At 43.7% G+C, this 16,507-nt stretch overlaps 1 protein-coding gene across 4 annotated transcripts in view; it reads right to left on the reverse strand.

Annotated features, from left to right (window-relative positions):
* Positions 1 to 12,974, reverse strand: part of LOC144208170 (chromobox protein homolog 1-like) — a 28,416-nt gene extending 15,442 nt beyond the window's left edge. Inside the window, exons 1-2 of one of the 4 annotated variants that reach the window (XM_077733877.1) lie at positions 12,620 to 12,974; positions 615 to 835 (exon numbers count right to left, since the gene is read on the reverse strand). In XM_077733877.1, the coding sequence (XP_077590003.1) occupies positions 615 to 811 (197 nt within the window). In that variant the 5' untranslated portion in view covers positions 812 to 835; positions 12,620 to 12,974. Of the gene's footprint in view, positions 1 to 614; positions 836 to 10,971; positions 11,000 to 11,527; positions 11,827 to 12,619 lie in introns of those variants that run through there. The other 3 variants (XM_077733875.1, XM_077733876.1, XM_077733878.1) reach the window with 3 other exon arrangements.
* Positions 12,975 to 16,507: the final 3,533 nt, after the last annotated feature.

Raw genomic sequence — 16,507 nt, forward strand, 5'->3', positions numbered from 1 at the left:
AGCCGGGCCACCTTGTTCCCTCGGAAACTCAGCTTCCTCTTATTGACTTGGCAAAGTTCCTTCTCCTGCTTTCTCCATTTGCGAAACCATGGATTTGTTTATGTTGAATTCCCTCGCCGCTGCTCGGTTCCCATGTATATATAGGAACCTGGTAGGGGCGCGGCTTTAGCGTCTTCTCCCACACCCCCCTCACCACCAACATCCGCCTTCTCTCTGTATAAGAAGCGTGTCAGCAACACATTTTCAGTCAGGCTCCTGAGCTGGGAGCTTGGCGCTCATAGGACGCTCTGCATTATAAGGCGCCCTGTCTGTTTTTGAGAAAATTTTAGACTTTTATGTGTGCCTTATATTCGTGAAAATACGTTAACCTCGGTTCCTGCGTCATGGATATGCAAGTTCCCTTAGGCACAAAGAGGCGAACGAATTGTTGGGTGATGGTCAATGGGAGTATTCACATTTTGGGGGACGTGTGATGTTTTGTAACTTGGATTTGAATCTTAGAACAAAGATTTTCCCATCAAAGCCTTTCGTAACCTAAATATGTGTATGTAGAAACATTCCCAAATAGAGGTACCACTATATTTGTTCTTCGCTAAAAATTATAATAAACTCACTTTGAGAAACCCTTCCATTTTAGCAGAAACTCCACTTTGCCCTTCACAATTCTACGATCCAAAACCTTTTCAACCACATATTCTTCTTCTTCTGGTGATGCGGTGGGTTCTTTTGCTGCCGTTTCAGCTACTATGATAGGTTGTTGCTGCGGCTCGTCCTCCTCCATAATGATCTTTTCAGCTGCTATTGTTGCCATCTCGTCAAGCAAACAGAAACCCTGCTGCCAAACAAACATGAACAAATAAAAGAATATTGAGTGTACAGGTTCTGTTAGTGTTTGTTTTGTATGTAAAATGCATATTTGCTGTGTAAAAAAAAAAATCACGGGTTCCAGTGAGATTTTCTCCCAATTCTAAATATTTGAGCAAGTCAAATTAAAATGTTTCCATTTTATTTTTTTTCTTATATATATTTTTCTGAACCTGAAAGCGACAGATGTAATTAGAACTGGGTTATTAAACGATCACGGTAATTATCGTCAAATATTTTTTGTCAACAATAATAATAAAAAAATCAGATAATACTGCAATCCTTCACTTCACAGTTTAACCATATCGTTGATTTTTTTTCTCGAAGGATGAAAAAATAAATCTGAAAATTCTCGCTAAAACTCGCAAGCGGAAGCCACTTCCCTGTATTCAGATTGCCACTAAGAAAATAGCGGATGACAGAGGACTGTCACTCAACTCGGTACAGAGGAAAAAATGGCGGCCAGCGAGCGGTGGCCGTCAGTTTTATCTGAAAATGGAGCTTTCTGTGCGGCTGGGAGACTCTAGGGGCTGGTTTTTTTATCAGTGTAAGCCCCGTGTAGCCTTACACCATGGCGCTTATTTGAAAATAGAACTTGCTCGGCGAACTGGATGGCAGAGAGCATCGGCGAAGAGGGATTTTTTCCCCAGAAATGCGAGCCCTGGGCGACGTTACGGCAGATGGCATGGTCAGAGGACTCCGGGCACCTCATGGTAGGTTGAGCTGAGGGTGGAAGTTCTCAAGAAATGTTTCAAACCTCCCGGCGACGTCAGAGAGGACACCATACCCCGAAGATAGAGCATTTTTGCCGTTAAGGATTTCTGGACGACCAAAGTGCAACGAGCGAGTTAAGATTCCAATCAGTCCTGGCACTCATACAAAATTAAATCTCCCTTGATAGCATGGAAAAGTGAAATGTAAGTTTAATTTCCACCCCAAACAATGACGACAGTAACGTTGAAGAACAAGGTCTTAGTACTTCATCCGCTAGAAACTTTCAATATGGCTCACAGCAAAGTGTCCCCCGTGATTGATGACAACACAGTCTTAGCCGTGGAATGTAGCAATCGTCTTGACAGTATCATGTCCTAGACAAAATCAAATTTGGGCCAAGAAAAAAAAACACCGGTCACAACTTCTCATCAACATATTCCTTGTGTGCTGACAGCCTCTCATAAAAGCTCCTGAATAGCTCCCCTCCCGAAAAAAATATAATTCCATCGATGGTCCAATTCCTCTCGAATCTGCCTAAAAAGACCTACACTACAGCTCCTACTAACCTTTTTTATTTAAATCAACCGGACAGGAACTATCAGAATTGCCAACCTCCGTTGACCCCATTTCAGGAGTACCCTTGTCCCAATTCAGGAGTTTATGCGGAATGAATGTGGTTCGCACAAAATCAATGTGCTTAAGTCGCACAAGATGAATCATTCATCAGAACTTATAACTCAGATAATTCACAATGTTCTTGTGTTACCAAATTATTCCGGTTTACAGTGCTTTTAATGAAGATGTCGGAAGCCGTAGCGATGGTGTGAATTTCGAGGCATTTAAAAGGGAAATTTGGTACTTTTCTGAAATGGTTACTTAAAAAAAATAGGGTGATAATTTTTTGGGATTTCCGGAGTTTAGGGAGGTTGTCCGGAGTCCCGGAGTATAGGGAGGTTGTCCGGAGTCCCGGAGTATAGGGAGGTTGTCCGGAGTCCCGGAGTATAGGGAGGTTTTCCGGAGTCCCGGAGTTTAGGGAGGTTGTCCGGAATCCCGGAGTTTAGGGAGGTTGTCCGGAGTCCCGAAGTTTAGGGAGGTTGTCCAGTGTCCCAGAGTTTAGGGAGGTTGTCCGGAGTCCCAGAGTTTAGGGAGGTTGTCCGGAGTCACAGAGTTTGCCTTGCATTTCCGGGTAAACTACAGAAATTCAGGGGTAGTTGGCAGCTGTGAACTATTTTCACAGAGTACAGTACATAAAGTATTTACAATTGTTTTATGTATAGATTTTTTTTAGATAGTAATACATTAGTCTTTTCATGTGTATAGCTGTAATCTATAATCCTTATAAAGCGTGATTTATGGGTGTGTGAGTGTGCTGTTTGTGTATGCTAAGATTGTCTCGTTTGTCCAAACCGTGCAACGTAGTTACATTTTATATGGGAGCCAGAAAAGGCTGTAGGATCCTAAGACGAGTGTTTGAATTTCTTCACCTTGTATAAATGTGTAAACTCAACTTTTATTTGCCATCGTTGTTTTTACACGATGTTCCCTAAACGCACCACGTGGCTGATTGGACGCCTTTCCACTTCATTTACAAGCGTCATTGTCGTTAGAATTTCCGCCAGCGAGTGTCCATGGTGCTCACCAAACCTTTTTTTCCCTGTTGTGATGGGAGTTATAAAACATCCACCTAAAAATAAAACACGGTTTATTGATTCTATAATCCTTATAAAGTGTGATATATGGATGGATGTGTGTGCGTGTGTGTGCACATGGCAACTCGCTGGCGGAAATTCTTACAAAAATTACGCCAATGGCTTTCTATCACGACAGGGAAAAAAGGTGTTTTGGGGAGCAAAAAATATATAAAGCATGATTTATGGATGGTGGAGTTTTTATGTTAACATTCTCACGCTAGTTTTTTCCAAACTGTGTATGGTAGAAAGTTGACATTATGGTGGTCAGAAATGGCTGTTGGATCCTAATAGACACGTTATTGATTTTTTTTACCTTGATGTCTGAATCGAGGGTATGGCTTAATTGCGCACAAAAACATGACTTGCACAATACTGCAAGTTGACGCAATCGTGGCATGACGTTATGACGCAAGCGAATGCAGTCGAGAGTGATTTATTTTAAAATACAGAAAATAAACAGATAAAACGCTACGCAAATTGTTTTGACGTTTATGAATCTGTCTTTTTTGCATCTCTTTCGTGTATAAAATATTTCTATGACCACTGGGCGGACTTTGCATTTGTCCTCGCGCCCTCTTCCCCCCCACGTTGGTTACACTTATACCAGGTAAACAATATAACTACGGATCAGCAGTTTTTCAAAGAAAAGGCGACCGTTGACAATGGACATGAAACGCAAAATAATTAAAAAATATGAGAGTGGGGTACGTGTTACTGAGCTCGCTAAGCAATACGGGAGGAATACGTCAACTATTTCCACCATCCTTAAGCAGAAGGACGCAATTAAGGAGAAGGTCTTCCAAGGCATTAACTATAATTTCCCACCGGCGCAGTGACATTCACGACGAGATGGAGAACCTTCTTTTATTGTGGATAAAAGAAAAACATTAGCAGGAGATAGCGTGACCGAGTCAATCATATGTGAAAAAGTCAGCAGAATTTACATGGATTTGATAACGAAAAGATGCCTAGGCGGACGATCATTGTGGCAGAGAAGGCATTACCGGGACACAAACCCATGAAGGACGGCTTAACGCTAGCGTTGTGTACTAATGCGAGTAAACTGTAAAATTAAGCCGCTACTAGTGTACAATGCGGAAAACCCGCGTGCATTCAAGAGACGCAACATCAAGAAGGAAAACCTACAAGTGATGTGGCGTGCTAATTCTAAAGTTTGGATTATGCATATTGTGATGACATTTGTGTGTAAATTAGAAGAAATAAAACCTATTTTCCAATCGGATATCCTGTTTTTGGTGTTTTTTCAGAGGGTTGGAACAAATTAATTTGTTTTCAATTCATTTCAATGGGAAATGTCCGCTTGAGTTACTAAAAGCTTGTCATACGATCTCAGTCTCGGAACGGATTACGATCGTATGTCGAGGTACCACTGTATTACATTTCTCAATGTAACGACCCCAGAGGGAACTATTTCAGCGGCGCAAGGCACATTTTCACAGGGATTTTTGGCCATTATATTCATTTTAAGACACTAATAAAAAAAAATTGTGTTTCTTGCATCTTTCATACAAAATTGGGAGACTTTGACCAATTTTAAAGGGTTTAGTTGGTAGTAATTTCGTAAGTAGAGGTAGGCATGTACTTTCATATTTGAAAAAGGAGGAAAGTAATTTATTTACTTATTAAAAGTAATTTGAAGTTTCAAATTTGAAACAAAAAAGATGATAGTTACCGTGATAATTATCAATAGAGCATTTTTTTTATCGTGGAAACATTTTTTGTCGTATTGCCCAGCTGTGCAGAGTATACATTTTTTTAAAAAAACATCAAATGTGTTCCCGCCGGAGTAATGTGCTATTTTCAAACTAAATATGGACTGAGGGCTATATGAAGTGTACAGAGGTACCTCGAAATACGATCGTAATCCGTTCTGAGACTGAGATCGGATGACAAGCTTTTCATAACTCAAGCGGACGTTTCCCATTGAAATGAATTGTAAACAAATTAATTAGTTCCAACCCACTGAAAATACAACAAAATCGGGATATTGGATTGAGAAAAAAAAGGTTTTATTCCTTCTAATTCGCCATATACTGACAAAGTAATAAATAACGAGTGGTTTAATAGTAATAAAACGTGTTTAATAGATGTAAAATTAGACGCATCTAATGGCGGGGAGAGAATGACACACGGAGGTGGAGGTGGGGGCTGTTCGGGGGGATTTTGACCACGGCAACAACGTACTCGTAAACAAACAAACAAATTTAAATTAACTTGGATAACTATATACAGACACTCAACTTTTAATCTAACTTCACACAAAACTGAATTCTAATTTGTTTATATCTTTTTTACCTTCGTTCTATGGGTTGACACCACCCGGACACTCCACCGAAGTCTTCAAAATGAACGCAGAGTTGTTTGTTTTTGTGTGGTGTCTATTGAAGGCACCCAGATTTTCCGCATTGTACACTATTAGCGGCTTAATTTTACAGTCACTGCTCGCATTGGCACACAACGCTAACATTAAGCTGTCCTTCATGGGTTTGTGTCCCGGTAATGCTTTCTCCTCTGCCACGATGAATGTCCGCCTGGGCATCTTTTTCCAAAAAAGACCAGTTTCATCGCAGTTGAAAACCTTGCTTGGGGATGTAACTTTCCTTGGCAATAATCAAGGCAAATCTCTTGATAAATTCCAACGGCTTTCGAATTGGAATTTGCCGTTTCCCCGTGTCGCATTACCGGGTGTATTCCAGATCTTTTTTTTATTTTCGAACATGCCATGACTCGCTTTAACGGGTTCTCTAGTTGTTGAAGGCTCCTTTTTTGTTATCAAATCCATGATAATTCCGCTGGCTTTTTCACTTATGGTTGACTCGGACTCGCTATCTCCTGCTAATTGTTTTTCTTTTATCCACAATAAAAGAAGTCTCTTCATCTCGTCATGAATGTCACTGTGCCGGTGGGTAAGGATGGTGGAAATGGTTGACGTATGCCTCTCGTATTGCCTAGCGAGCTCAGTAACATGTATCCCACTCTCAATTATTTCACGTTTCATGTCCATTGCCAACGATCGCCTTTTCTTTGCAAAACTCTGCCGATCCATAGTAATATTGTTTACCTGGTATGTAAATGTAACCAACGTGGGGGGGGGGGGGGGAGCGGGCAGGTGGGGAAAGTCCGCCCAGTGGTCGTAGAAATATTTTACGAAAGAGATGCAAAAAAGACAGTGCCATGGCCACCTGGCTTTGTCGCATCACGAAATTTTGATCATATCTCGGGCGAATTATTCGATCGAAATTTTCGTCGTAAGACAAGAATGTTGTATGACGAGCGGTCATATAACGAGGTTCGAGTGTATGTGAATTAGATCCTAGATGACGGCGCGCGCAGGTACAGCGACTCTTTGCTCTCCAGTTTGGTGTTTTGTGTTCTCAGTCTTTTCGTTATTAACGAAATTCTGCGAGGCAAACATTTTCTACAGTCGCCAGGATTTCATTACTCTCGGTAGGAGATGCGATATATCCATCAAAACAGATACCATCGAACCTACGATATCCCAAAGACATCTCGAGACCACCGGGATCTCCGTGGATAGTCAGCTCACCCAGCGTACAACGGAAGCGACGAGGGGGGCTTTGCGTGTACATACACAATGGCTGGTGCTGCAACAGTAGGATCATTAACACTGTTACCCTGATTTAGAACACTATGCAGTTCGGTGCAGGCCCTTCTATCTACCTAGTGAGCTAACGATAGTAATTGTAATGTTTACATCCCAACACTTAGACTGCAACAAAGCATGTTTAAAGACTGTTCTGCCTAAGTTTATCCAGTACGTCAAGTGCCACAGCAGAGGAGATAAAACTCTAGAGTCTAGACCATGTTTATTCTAACATCAAACATGTTTATAGAGCCTTGCCCCTCCCTCACCTTACTGGATCCGACCATCTCTGCCTGTCCCTAACCCCCTCATGCCCCACACTCCGGAGGCTAACAAGGCCACAAATACAGATAATAAAAACAGGGCCCGAGGACACCCTTTTTTAGCTGCAGGACTGTTTTCCCACACCATTTGGGAACTTTTTGAACACCACAACCTCCAGGACGACACGGACACTATACTTTTCTACACTGTCACTGTTAATAAACGTATCCAAGTTTTACTTAACCAAAAACCCTGGATGACCAGTGAGACAGAGGCACTCAATAAATGCCGTAACACAGCCTTTAAGTCAGGGGACAAGTTAAAGTACACCGGCCAGAGCTTGAAGAGAGGCCAAGGCACCATATACAAGAAAAATTGAGTAGCACTTCACAGAAAATAACCCAAAGATGTGGCAGGGAATTAACAATTACAATGACAATAATAAGGCGTCTTTTAACACAAATGCCTCACTAGCAGAGGAAATGAACCGTTTCTTTGCCCGCTTTGAGACTGACAAACCGGATTTAGTCTCAACGCATCCACCACCTTGCAGCAGTACACTGAAGCTTCAGGGACATGAAGTGAGACAGGTACTGCAGATTGTGAACACCAAGAAGGCTGTTGGCCCTGACTGAGTACCTGGGAAGGTGGCCAAAGCCTGTGCTGACCAGCTGATTGGGGTTTTCACAAAGATTTAAAATTGTTCCCTGCAACAATCCATCATCCCATTCTACCTGAAATCTGCCACCATTATCCCCGTCCCTAAAAAGCCAACCATTGACAGCCTGAATGACTATCGGCCTGTTGCACTTACGCCTGTGATCATGAAGTGCTTTGAAAAGTTGCTCACCCATCACATCAGGGATGCAATCCCCCTTTCAGTTGACCCTAACCAGGTTGCTTATAGAGCAAACAGGTCCACTGATGATGCCACCGCCGTAAATCTACACGCAGCACTGAGCCACCTGGAACACCATGGGAACTACGTGAGGATGCTTTTTATTGACTATAGCTCAGCCTACAACACTATAATACCGGACATTCTGGCTGACAAACTCTACCACCTTGGACTATCCTCTTCCATCTGATAGTGGATTAAGAACTTCTTAACCAACCGCCCACAAACTGTTAGACTTGGTCCCCATCTCTCTTCCTCTATTACAATGAGCACTGGCTCCACTCAAGGCTGATTACTGAATCCTCTTCTAAACTCTCTGTACACATTCAACTGTACACCAACCCAACACTATCTCCATCATCAAATTTGTCGAAGACCAATGTTCCCTCTAAGCTGCGCGCGTACTCAATTGCTCACTACAGTGTTCCCTCGATCATCGCGGTTAATGGGGACCGGGACCACCCGCGATAAGTGAAATTCCGCGAAGTAGGGATTCCCCTTCAAAAATGCTTAATTTGAATTTAATTCAAAAATATTGTTTTTTTACCCCCCTGTATACAGTACACCATATAGAATACGGGTAGAGAGTGAAATTCATGTTATAACAAAAAAAACTGTAAAATATGTTGTTTCAATGTAATATTTGTATTATATTTGTTTTTTCTCCAAAAAATCCACGAAGCTCTGAGTCTGCGGTGGCTGAGCCGCGAAGTAGCAAGGGAACACTGTACTCTCATCTTCCCTGCCCAGCAGCACTCATGTGGAGCGCACAAAATAAAATCCAAACTTTTTCCCCCCTATCCCCATGATGGCGCCATTCACGCAGCAGCCATTGGCAGTAGCTCTGTCCACTCTTATTTTTTTTCGTGTTTTACAGCCCTGCTATTTTTTTTTTAATTACATTTTAATATTTCTTAATACATTCCTTTTTACTTCACTGTGCAAAGAGAAGAACAAGCGGTGAAATTGGGTGAGGACTGTCTGAATCTGCTGTGTGTGGTTGTGTGCGTGCCTGCGTGCGTGTCTAAAATGTGTGATCGTTTGTCTTCAACCTGCACAATGGACTACAAATGGAAATTAGCCCTCAGCTACAATCTTACATATATATGTTCATTAACATGAATATAAATATGTTCATTAATATGTCCTATCCCTTATTAAATTAATCAAAGCAAAATCATGGAAAAATATTGTATAATGGAAACTCGACTGTCTCAAGTGACACATTTTACCAATTTCGTCATACGCAGCTGAGTATGATGACAATAGGCTTGTGTCAAGTCAATGATGATGACAAAGCCTGTCTGATTTTATTTTATTTTTATTTTTTTACATTCAGCAGAAAAGTCATTTGAACGAGAATGAGAAGTGAGGACGGATGTGTAAAATAAGGTAAAATTTGAGTCTGATTTGTGCATATTATAATGGCATTTACGAAGATGTTTCATTCAGATATTTTTTTCATTCATTTTCTGAACCCTTTCATCCACTTTATCACTCGCAGGTGGTGCTGGAGCATATCCCTGCTGACTTTGGGCCAGGGGTGGGGGACACCCTGTATCGGTGGCCAGCAAGGAGAGGGACAGCCACGCACACTCAGACCCATACTTAGGGGCAATTTTAGAGTGTCTAATCAGCCTACAATGCACCTTTTTGGGATGTGTGAGGAAAACGGAGTACTCAGAGAAAACCCACGCAGGCCCAGGGAGAATATGCAAATTCAACACAGGTGGACCAACCTGGATTTGAACCCAGGACCCCAGAGCTGTGAGGCGGACGCGCAAACCACTCATCCGCCGGGCTCCCCATTCATAGATATTAATCATTACATTTTATTATTACTAGATAATTTATGTGTAGTAGACATACACCTGCTTATGGCAAGTGTGATACTGGTGTGTGCCCATTGCGAGCAATGATGATGTTGCTCACACTGGTACTCAGTGTGGTCAGGGAGGTAAAATTAGAGAGACATTGGCGATGACACCACTGTGGTCAGACTCATCTAAGGGAGGGATGAGTGTGCCTACAGAGATGAGGTCAACAAACTGTCTTCGTGGTGTTAGGGGAAAATCTCACACTAAACACCACGAAAACTAAAGGAATAATCCAGGACTTTCGCAAACGCAGCACAGATCTGTCCCAACTCTATTTCCTGAAGGTACTCAGGAGGAACAACTTGGAAAGCATCCTGGCATACTGCATTCCAGTGTGGTACGCTGGAAGAATGGCAGCAGACGGAAAAGCCACACAGAGTGATCAACACCGCCCAGACGATTATCGGCTGCTCTCTGCCTTCACTGGATGACATTGCCAGACCTCGCTACCTGAGCACACTACCCTGGTCAGAACCTGTCCCAGTTGCTACTGTGCAGATGCTAGAGATCTCACAAAGCACAGACAAATAGACTTTGGGACATTTTTGTCCCACAGCCATCAGGGCTCTGAACATGCATTAGCCCGACACAATCATTTCTGTGCAATAACTTCGGGGTGTGGAATAACAATGTACAATAGTTTAGAATTTACCTCACCAGGATGTGACTTTTAGTATTTTTATATTACTTGTGTTTTTCCTGGGAAAACACTGTCGTTATACGAAGCTGTGTATGATGACAATAAAGGCTTTTGATTTGACTTTTTTCTTTTAATTTTGAAATTGTAATGAACATTTAATTTCTTCTCCATAATGAAATGCAATTCGATCAGGTTGCGATATCAATCATGCAATCATTTAACACTTCCGCTTAAGCGGGGTTGCATGTGAGGACAGAAGCATAACAAATGCAGGAAGTAAACATTTGATAGGACTTCCTGGCATTCAGATAGGAAGGAAATTTTAGTAAATACCACTCCAGTTGAATGCCTGCTTGAGTCATATTTCCTACTGGAGAACTGGGAAAATATTTTGATACCTGAGTTTGCAAGACAAGAAGACAACCTTTGACCTAAAAAAACGGCAAAGCACAAACCAGGAGTTGTGCATAAGAAGAAAGTAGTTTGTAAAGATGTAGGTAATTTACTTGCTGTTTTGGGACCTACATTACTCAGTGTACAGTTATGAAATTTGTATTTCGTAATATAATCAGTTAAAAGGAAAACACTGATGCATTCTCTCCAGTTTTACCTACGTAAAAAAATAATCCGTGTATGCAGTATTACATCGACAAAGAAAACAGGAACAGGGCGTATACAAAATTACCGAGTACCAAGAAATAAGATTAAACCATCTTTCCCAGGGCTTTTGAAAGGAGCATTGATGAGTGGACTACGTGCTTTCGTTAACACATGGCACAACATCAAATCAGCACATTATCAGAAGTCCAAACAACACCGGGTTAAATGGTCTCGGCTTTAAAAAAAAATACAAAAAAACATTTAAAGAGTGCATTTAAAGCAAAGCCCAACATGGAGCAACATTGCGATTGGGTGTCCCTTTATTTTTGAATCTGCAAACTACTAAAGACTTACCGTTACGGTGGAACGATTTTGAATTAGCTTCTCATAGGGTGAATAAAATTACTATAATTTCGGATGTTTACGTTAATAATATTTCAGACAGCAATGGTGGTGACAGAAAATACCCAATGTTCAGTGTTTGGGTTCTTTGTCCGCTCAAAATGTTTTACGCTAAATAACAGCTAAATAGCTTCCGTTGCACAGCTTCGGCAATCACGCCCGCAGACTACTCTCAAACAGTATGACCTGTAGATTAAAAGAAAATATAGAGTACTAGATAAGTATTACGCGCGATGAGAATCGGGACTGCCATTATCTTTTGTGTGCCATTTTGTGTCAGTGCCATTCGACAAAAGTTTGAGTGAATAAGCACGTATACTTTGAAGTACCTTTGTAATGCTGAAATTTCAACTGATTTTTGAACGTCTGAGTTTTTCATAGACGATTTGGTTTATCATTAAATTCAGAGAGGCAGTAATAAGTTGTGTTATTTTAACATCCAAGCAGAATCATCGCAACGTTCAATACGATTCGTTATAAACCAAGGTTGATATTGGTTTATTGCAAACCAAACGTTTTGAGAATATGTGAAGGTTTATAAACGTAAGTATATGTCTTTGTAGCGAACATTTCACACCAAGCCCGCCTGAGACGATCACTGCTTGAAAAAGACTCCCCGTTACTCTGGCCGCGAACTCTCACTTTTTGCATCTAAATTCTGAGGTGGCATTGATAATTTAAACAGAAGTCATGTTAAAAGCAAAGTGTTATGGTTATTTGTAGCGAACGGTAACGGGAGTCTGAGGCGCTGTTTCATTAACGTTTATAATAAACGTTAATGAAACAAATTTGTGGTACAATAAACGGTTTATTCCACCACATATTAAAAACAAACAACAACGCAGACGTCGTCTCTCCGAAATCCCGGAACCAACAACCAAAAACATCCGGGGTTCCCCCAGCAGTAACAGCAATTTCTCCTGCTTTGGAGAATGTGCATTCGCAGGGCGCAGAAGATGCTGCTGTTGTTGTTGAGGCAGCGCCCAGGTGGCCCTAACATAGAGTACGCCTGACTAGCGCTAGCACATTGGACGGCTCAGTCACCAGCACGTCCAGGGGAGGCGAGGCGACACCGAAGATCTGGGGGCGGAGGGAAGAGAGGTCGGGGCAACGCTGGAGCCAGTGTTCACGGTCTTGCGTCTCTTCCCGAAAGAGGGAACAGGTTGGGTCGAGGGTGGGGTTGAGAAGGTGATGGTAGGCTCTCAGGCTAGGGTGGTGGCCCGAGCCGAGGCGGGTGATGAAAACCGCGTCGCTCCGGTTCTTCACGCGCGCACAGTCTAGGCGCCAGTTATATTTTGGGTAGACGACCGCTGCGCGATGATCCAGTCTTGGTGGATTGTCACGAATCAGTCGCCTGATGGCTGCTTTGGCTGGGGCGAAGGAGATTGGTCGTGGCTCATCGACCTTGGAGGAGGCGGCTTCCTTCACTAGGGCTTCTGCCATCTCATTCCCAGGCAACCCGCAATGACCTGGGGTCCACAGTAGGGCTGTCTGAGCCGTGCACTGGTTCAGCAGACGACGGATTTCGCCGGTGTGGCTCGCAATGGCAGTCAGTAGAGATTGACTGTCAGAGCACACTGCGACGTCACCAGCTCCGTTCGTGTCAATTAGCCATTGCAGGGCCATCGTCATGGCCGCCTTTTCTTCCTCGAAAGAGGACGTGAAAGGGGCCCCACGCATCGGCTTTGAGTGACTGGGTCTGCCGGATCTCCAGTGGTGACGATCATCGCCGCCCCGCCGGCCGTTGTTCCATCGGGAGAAGAGCGTCGGTATAGAGATGGTGACCTCTGGTGCGACTGCACGGATGGCGGAGATGGCACGTTCCCAATGGACTGGCGGGGGATCGAGTTTTGTGGCGCTCCCAAGAGTTGCAGAGACCGTCCAGAGGTCGGTGTCGTTCACCCACGGGCATTCGATGGGGGGTGGGAGGACTTCTCGTTGGTTGGACAGGGCGGGACGGAGGGCGGACGTGATCCCGACGCGGTCTTGCGCCAGGTGGAACGCTGGAGACGGTGCACGACTGTCTTAGTCGCAAGTTCATGCCGAGGGTGATCAGGAGGGAGGCGGAGGGCTTTTTCAAAGGAGATGGCTGCTAATTGGCTTACTCGGGAGGAGTAAGAGCACACGCCCGCTTCTAGCTACAGTGCCTCGAATGGTGTAGTCCTCAGTTGGCCCGTCACGATGCGCAGGGCACTGTTCTCGGCGCGACCAAGGTCGTCATGTCGGGACTGCGACAGGCAGGGCTGCCAGGCTGGGGCGGCGTAGTCCATGACGCTCCGCTGAAGGGCGAGGTGGACAGAGCGTACACTGTTTTTTGCCAGCCCCAGTCTTTTGTGGTCAGACAGGCAAGGATGTGGTTTCGGGAAGCCACTGTCTTGGTGACGGCCTTCACATGTGGCCCGAAACTCAGGCACCTGTCGAGCTTTACCCCAAGAAATTTGGGGGTGGGGTTGAAGCGCAGGCTCGTTGTTCCTACAGTGACGGACGGGGTCCAGGAAGCCTCCCCTGAGTCGGATGAGAAGAAGGTGACCTCAGTCTTCGAGGCGTTCAACGTCATCTTCTTTTTGCAGCTCCACTCGCAAACAGCTCCGACTGCGTTCTGGATCGCCGCCTTAGCGTCTTCCTTGGGCGAGCTCTGTGCCAGCAGGGCAACATCGTCGGCATAAAGCGCGATGTCGACATCTGCGGGGATGACTCTTCGGAGGTTGTTGATGTATAACACGAAGAGGAGTGGTGCAAGGACAGAGCCGTGGGGGAGACCTTGGCGCATTGGAACAGACGTTCCCCGCTCCCCATTTATTTGAACCCTGGCTCGGTGGTCGGAGAGGAAGCTCTTTAACCACCGGGCAGTTTGGACTGGCATGCCTGCGTCCAGCGCCGTCAGGAGGAGATCTTCCTTCCAGACACGGTCGTAGGCTTTGCTGTCGTCTAGCAGGGCCACTCCTCGTAGTACACTCGGTTGTGGATGATTCTCTCGAGGGTCTTCACCACACACGAGGTCAGGCTGATTGGACGTTCGGAGGAGATGTCACTGGCAGGTTTGCCAGTCTTCCTGAGAGGTAGGATGGTTGCCTCTCTCCATGCCTGCGGGCAGGAACCGGATCTGAAGTATTCATTAAAGATTCCCAGGAGTTCCCGCCTGGCCGCAGGTCCCTGCGCCTTGATGAAGGATGGGGGATATCGTCCAGGCCTGGGGCGCCCGTCGGTCGCATCTGATGGATTGCAGATTTGAACTCCCGCTCGCTGAAGTCCGCGCAGCTCTCGTGGTCAGTGTTGGGTTTATTCTGTTTTATTATTATAATAGTTATATTAATTCATTTCTTTATTAAATCAATCTCTTTCTTTTCTTTGTATTAATTCATTACTTTGTTAAATCATTCTCTTTCTGTTTTTCAAAAGTCTTGAGGTCACGCCAAGTCATCTTTAACCTAGACAGCCTGTTCCAGGATGGTTATACAAACAATCCACCCAATCTCGGTCCTTGAGATTTGGTGGGCCCTTGGTGACGAGGACAGGGCTATTCGGACAATAACAAGAATATTGTTATCGTTATGTAACCGTACACTTCGGGTTTTTCTGTATGTAACGATTATATGATTATGATTATATTATATGATTCTTAGGTCAAGGAGGTTGTATAATTACTCTAATCTAAATGTTGTTAGGTCTAGTCCCTGTTTTTGTTATTAGTAAAATACCTTGATTGTTATTGTAGTCCCAGATGTTGTTTTTACTCATACGTGATGGAATGATCAACAACTCTGTAACTTGTGACCATAAGAATAGGACGAAAATGTCTATTCGGGGAGACGTTCGGAAGTTGTAAGGTGACACTTGCTGTAACGCTCCCTTCCGGAGGCTTTTACCTGTTGTATCCATTTCTATTTAATTAAATGTCAATAATTGAATAAGATGTCTTCCTGCAGTTATTGATAATTACGGACGAAGGTAATTATTAATGAACCTAACATTTTGGTCCTTCTGAGCCATGGAGGTCAATATACCGGAGCGAGAACCCAGGCGCTGCTGTTCGACATCTGGTAAGTGACCGTGCGCACGGCGTCTTCAAAACCCTTGGTGGGCCGGAGTTTTTCGACGGGGGCGCCTGGATTCTCGGCGGTTGAAGACTTTTCCTGCTGGAGGGAGACATCTGATGGATCTCGGGTAAGTCCACATTAATGTCTGCATGTTGTGAAGGTGTTTACAAATGCGTTAAAGGGACATTGTATGTGAGGCCCATTGTTGGGCTGGTTTCGCGTCCTGGGTGACGGCGATAAAACCCTGTGTTTATACTAGTCAATGGCAGGTACGGTGGGGCACTTTGCTGGAAAGTGTCCTGTGTCTCAGGGGTAGGCACGAATGTATTGTACTAGAGGTACAATATTGGGGCCGGGGAGTGTCCTGTGTCTAAAGGGTAGGCACGAATATACGTTGTATGGTGTTTGTGTGGTTTCTGCAGTAAAATTAGGAAAGGCCTAGGAGATACAGTCGAATAGATAATAATAATATTAATAATAATAATAAATAATAGAGTTAACTGTGTGAGGCACACGAACTCACTACAAAAAATAAAAGTAAAATATGGGAAACACGTGTTGTAAGGCGGGTTTGGATGACGATCCAAAAAATACGTCTAACTTGTAAGGATTGGAAAAAATTGGAAAGACAAAGCGCTTTAAAAATATTACACAGCTATATTTATGGATAAATAAATATGGGTTTGCTGGCCAGCTTAAAATGCATAAAATGCAGGATAATATATGCACTAATGCATAGAGGTAATATACATATATAAATAATATGTGAGTGGATAAAAGTGTAACAGCTTGTTCCACAGACACTAATGGAGGTAATATACATATATAAATAATATGTGAGTGGATAAAAGTGTAACAGCTTGTTCCACAGACACTAATGGCGAAATAAGGCCGG

Source organism: Stigmatopora nigra, chromosome 15 (genome assembly GCF_051989575.1).
Source record: "Stigmatopora nigra isolate UIUO_SnigA chromosome 15, RoL_Snig_1.1, whole genome shotgun sequence".
Taxonomy (NCBI): Eukaryota; Metazoa; Chordata; class Actinopteri; order Syngnathiformes; family Syngnathidae; genus Stigmatopora; species Stigmatopora nigra.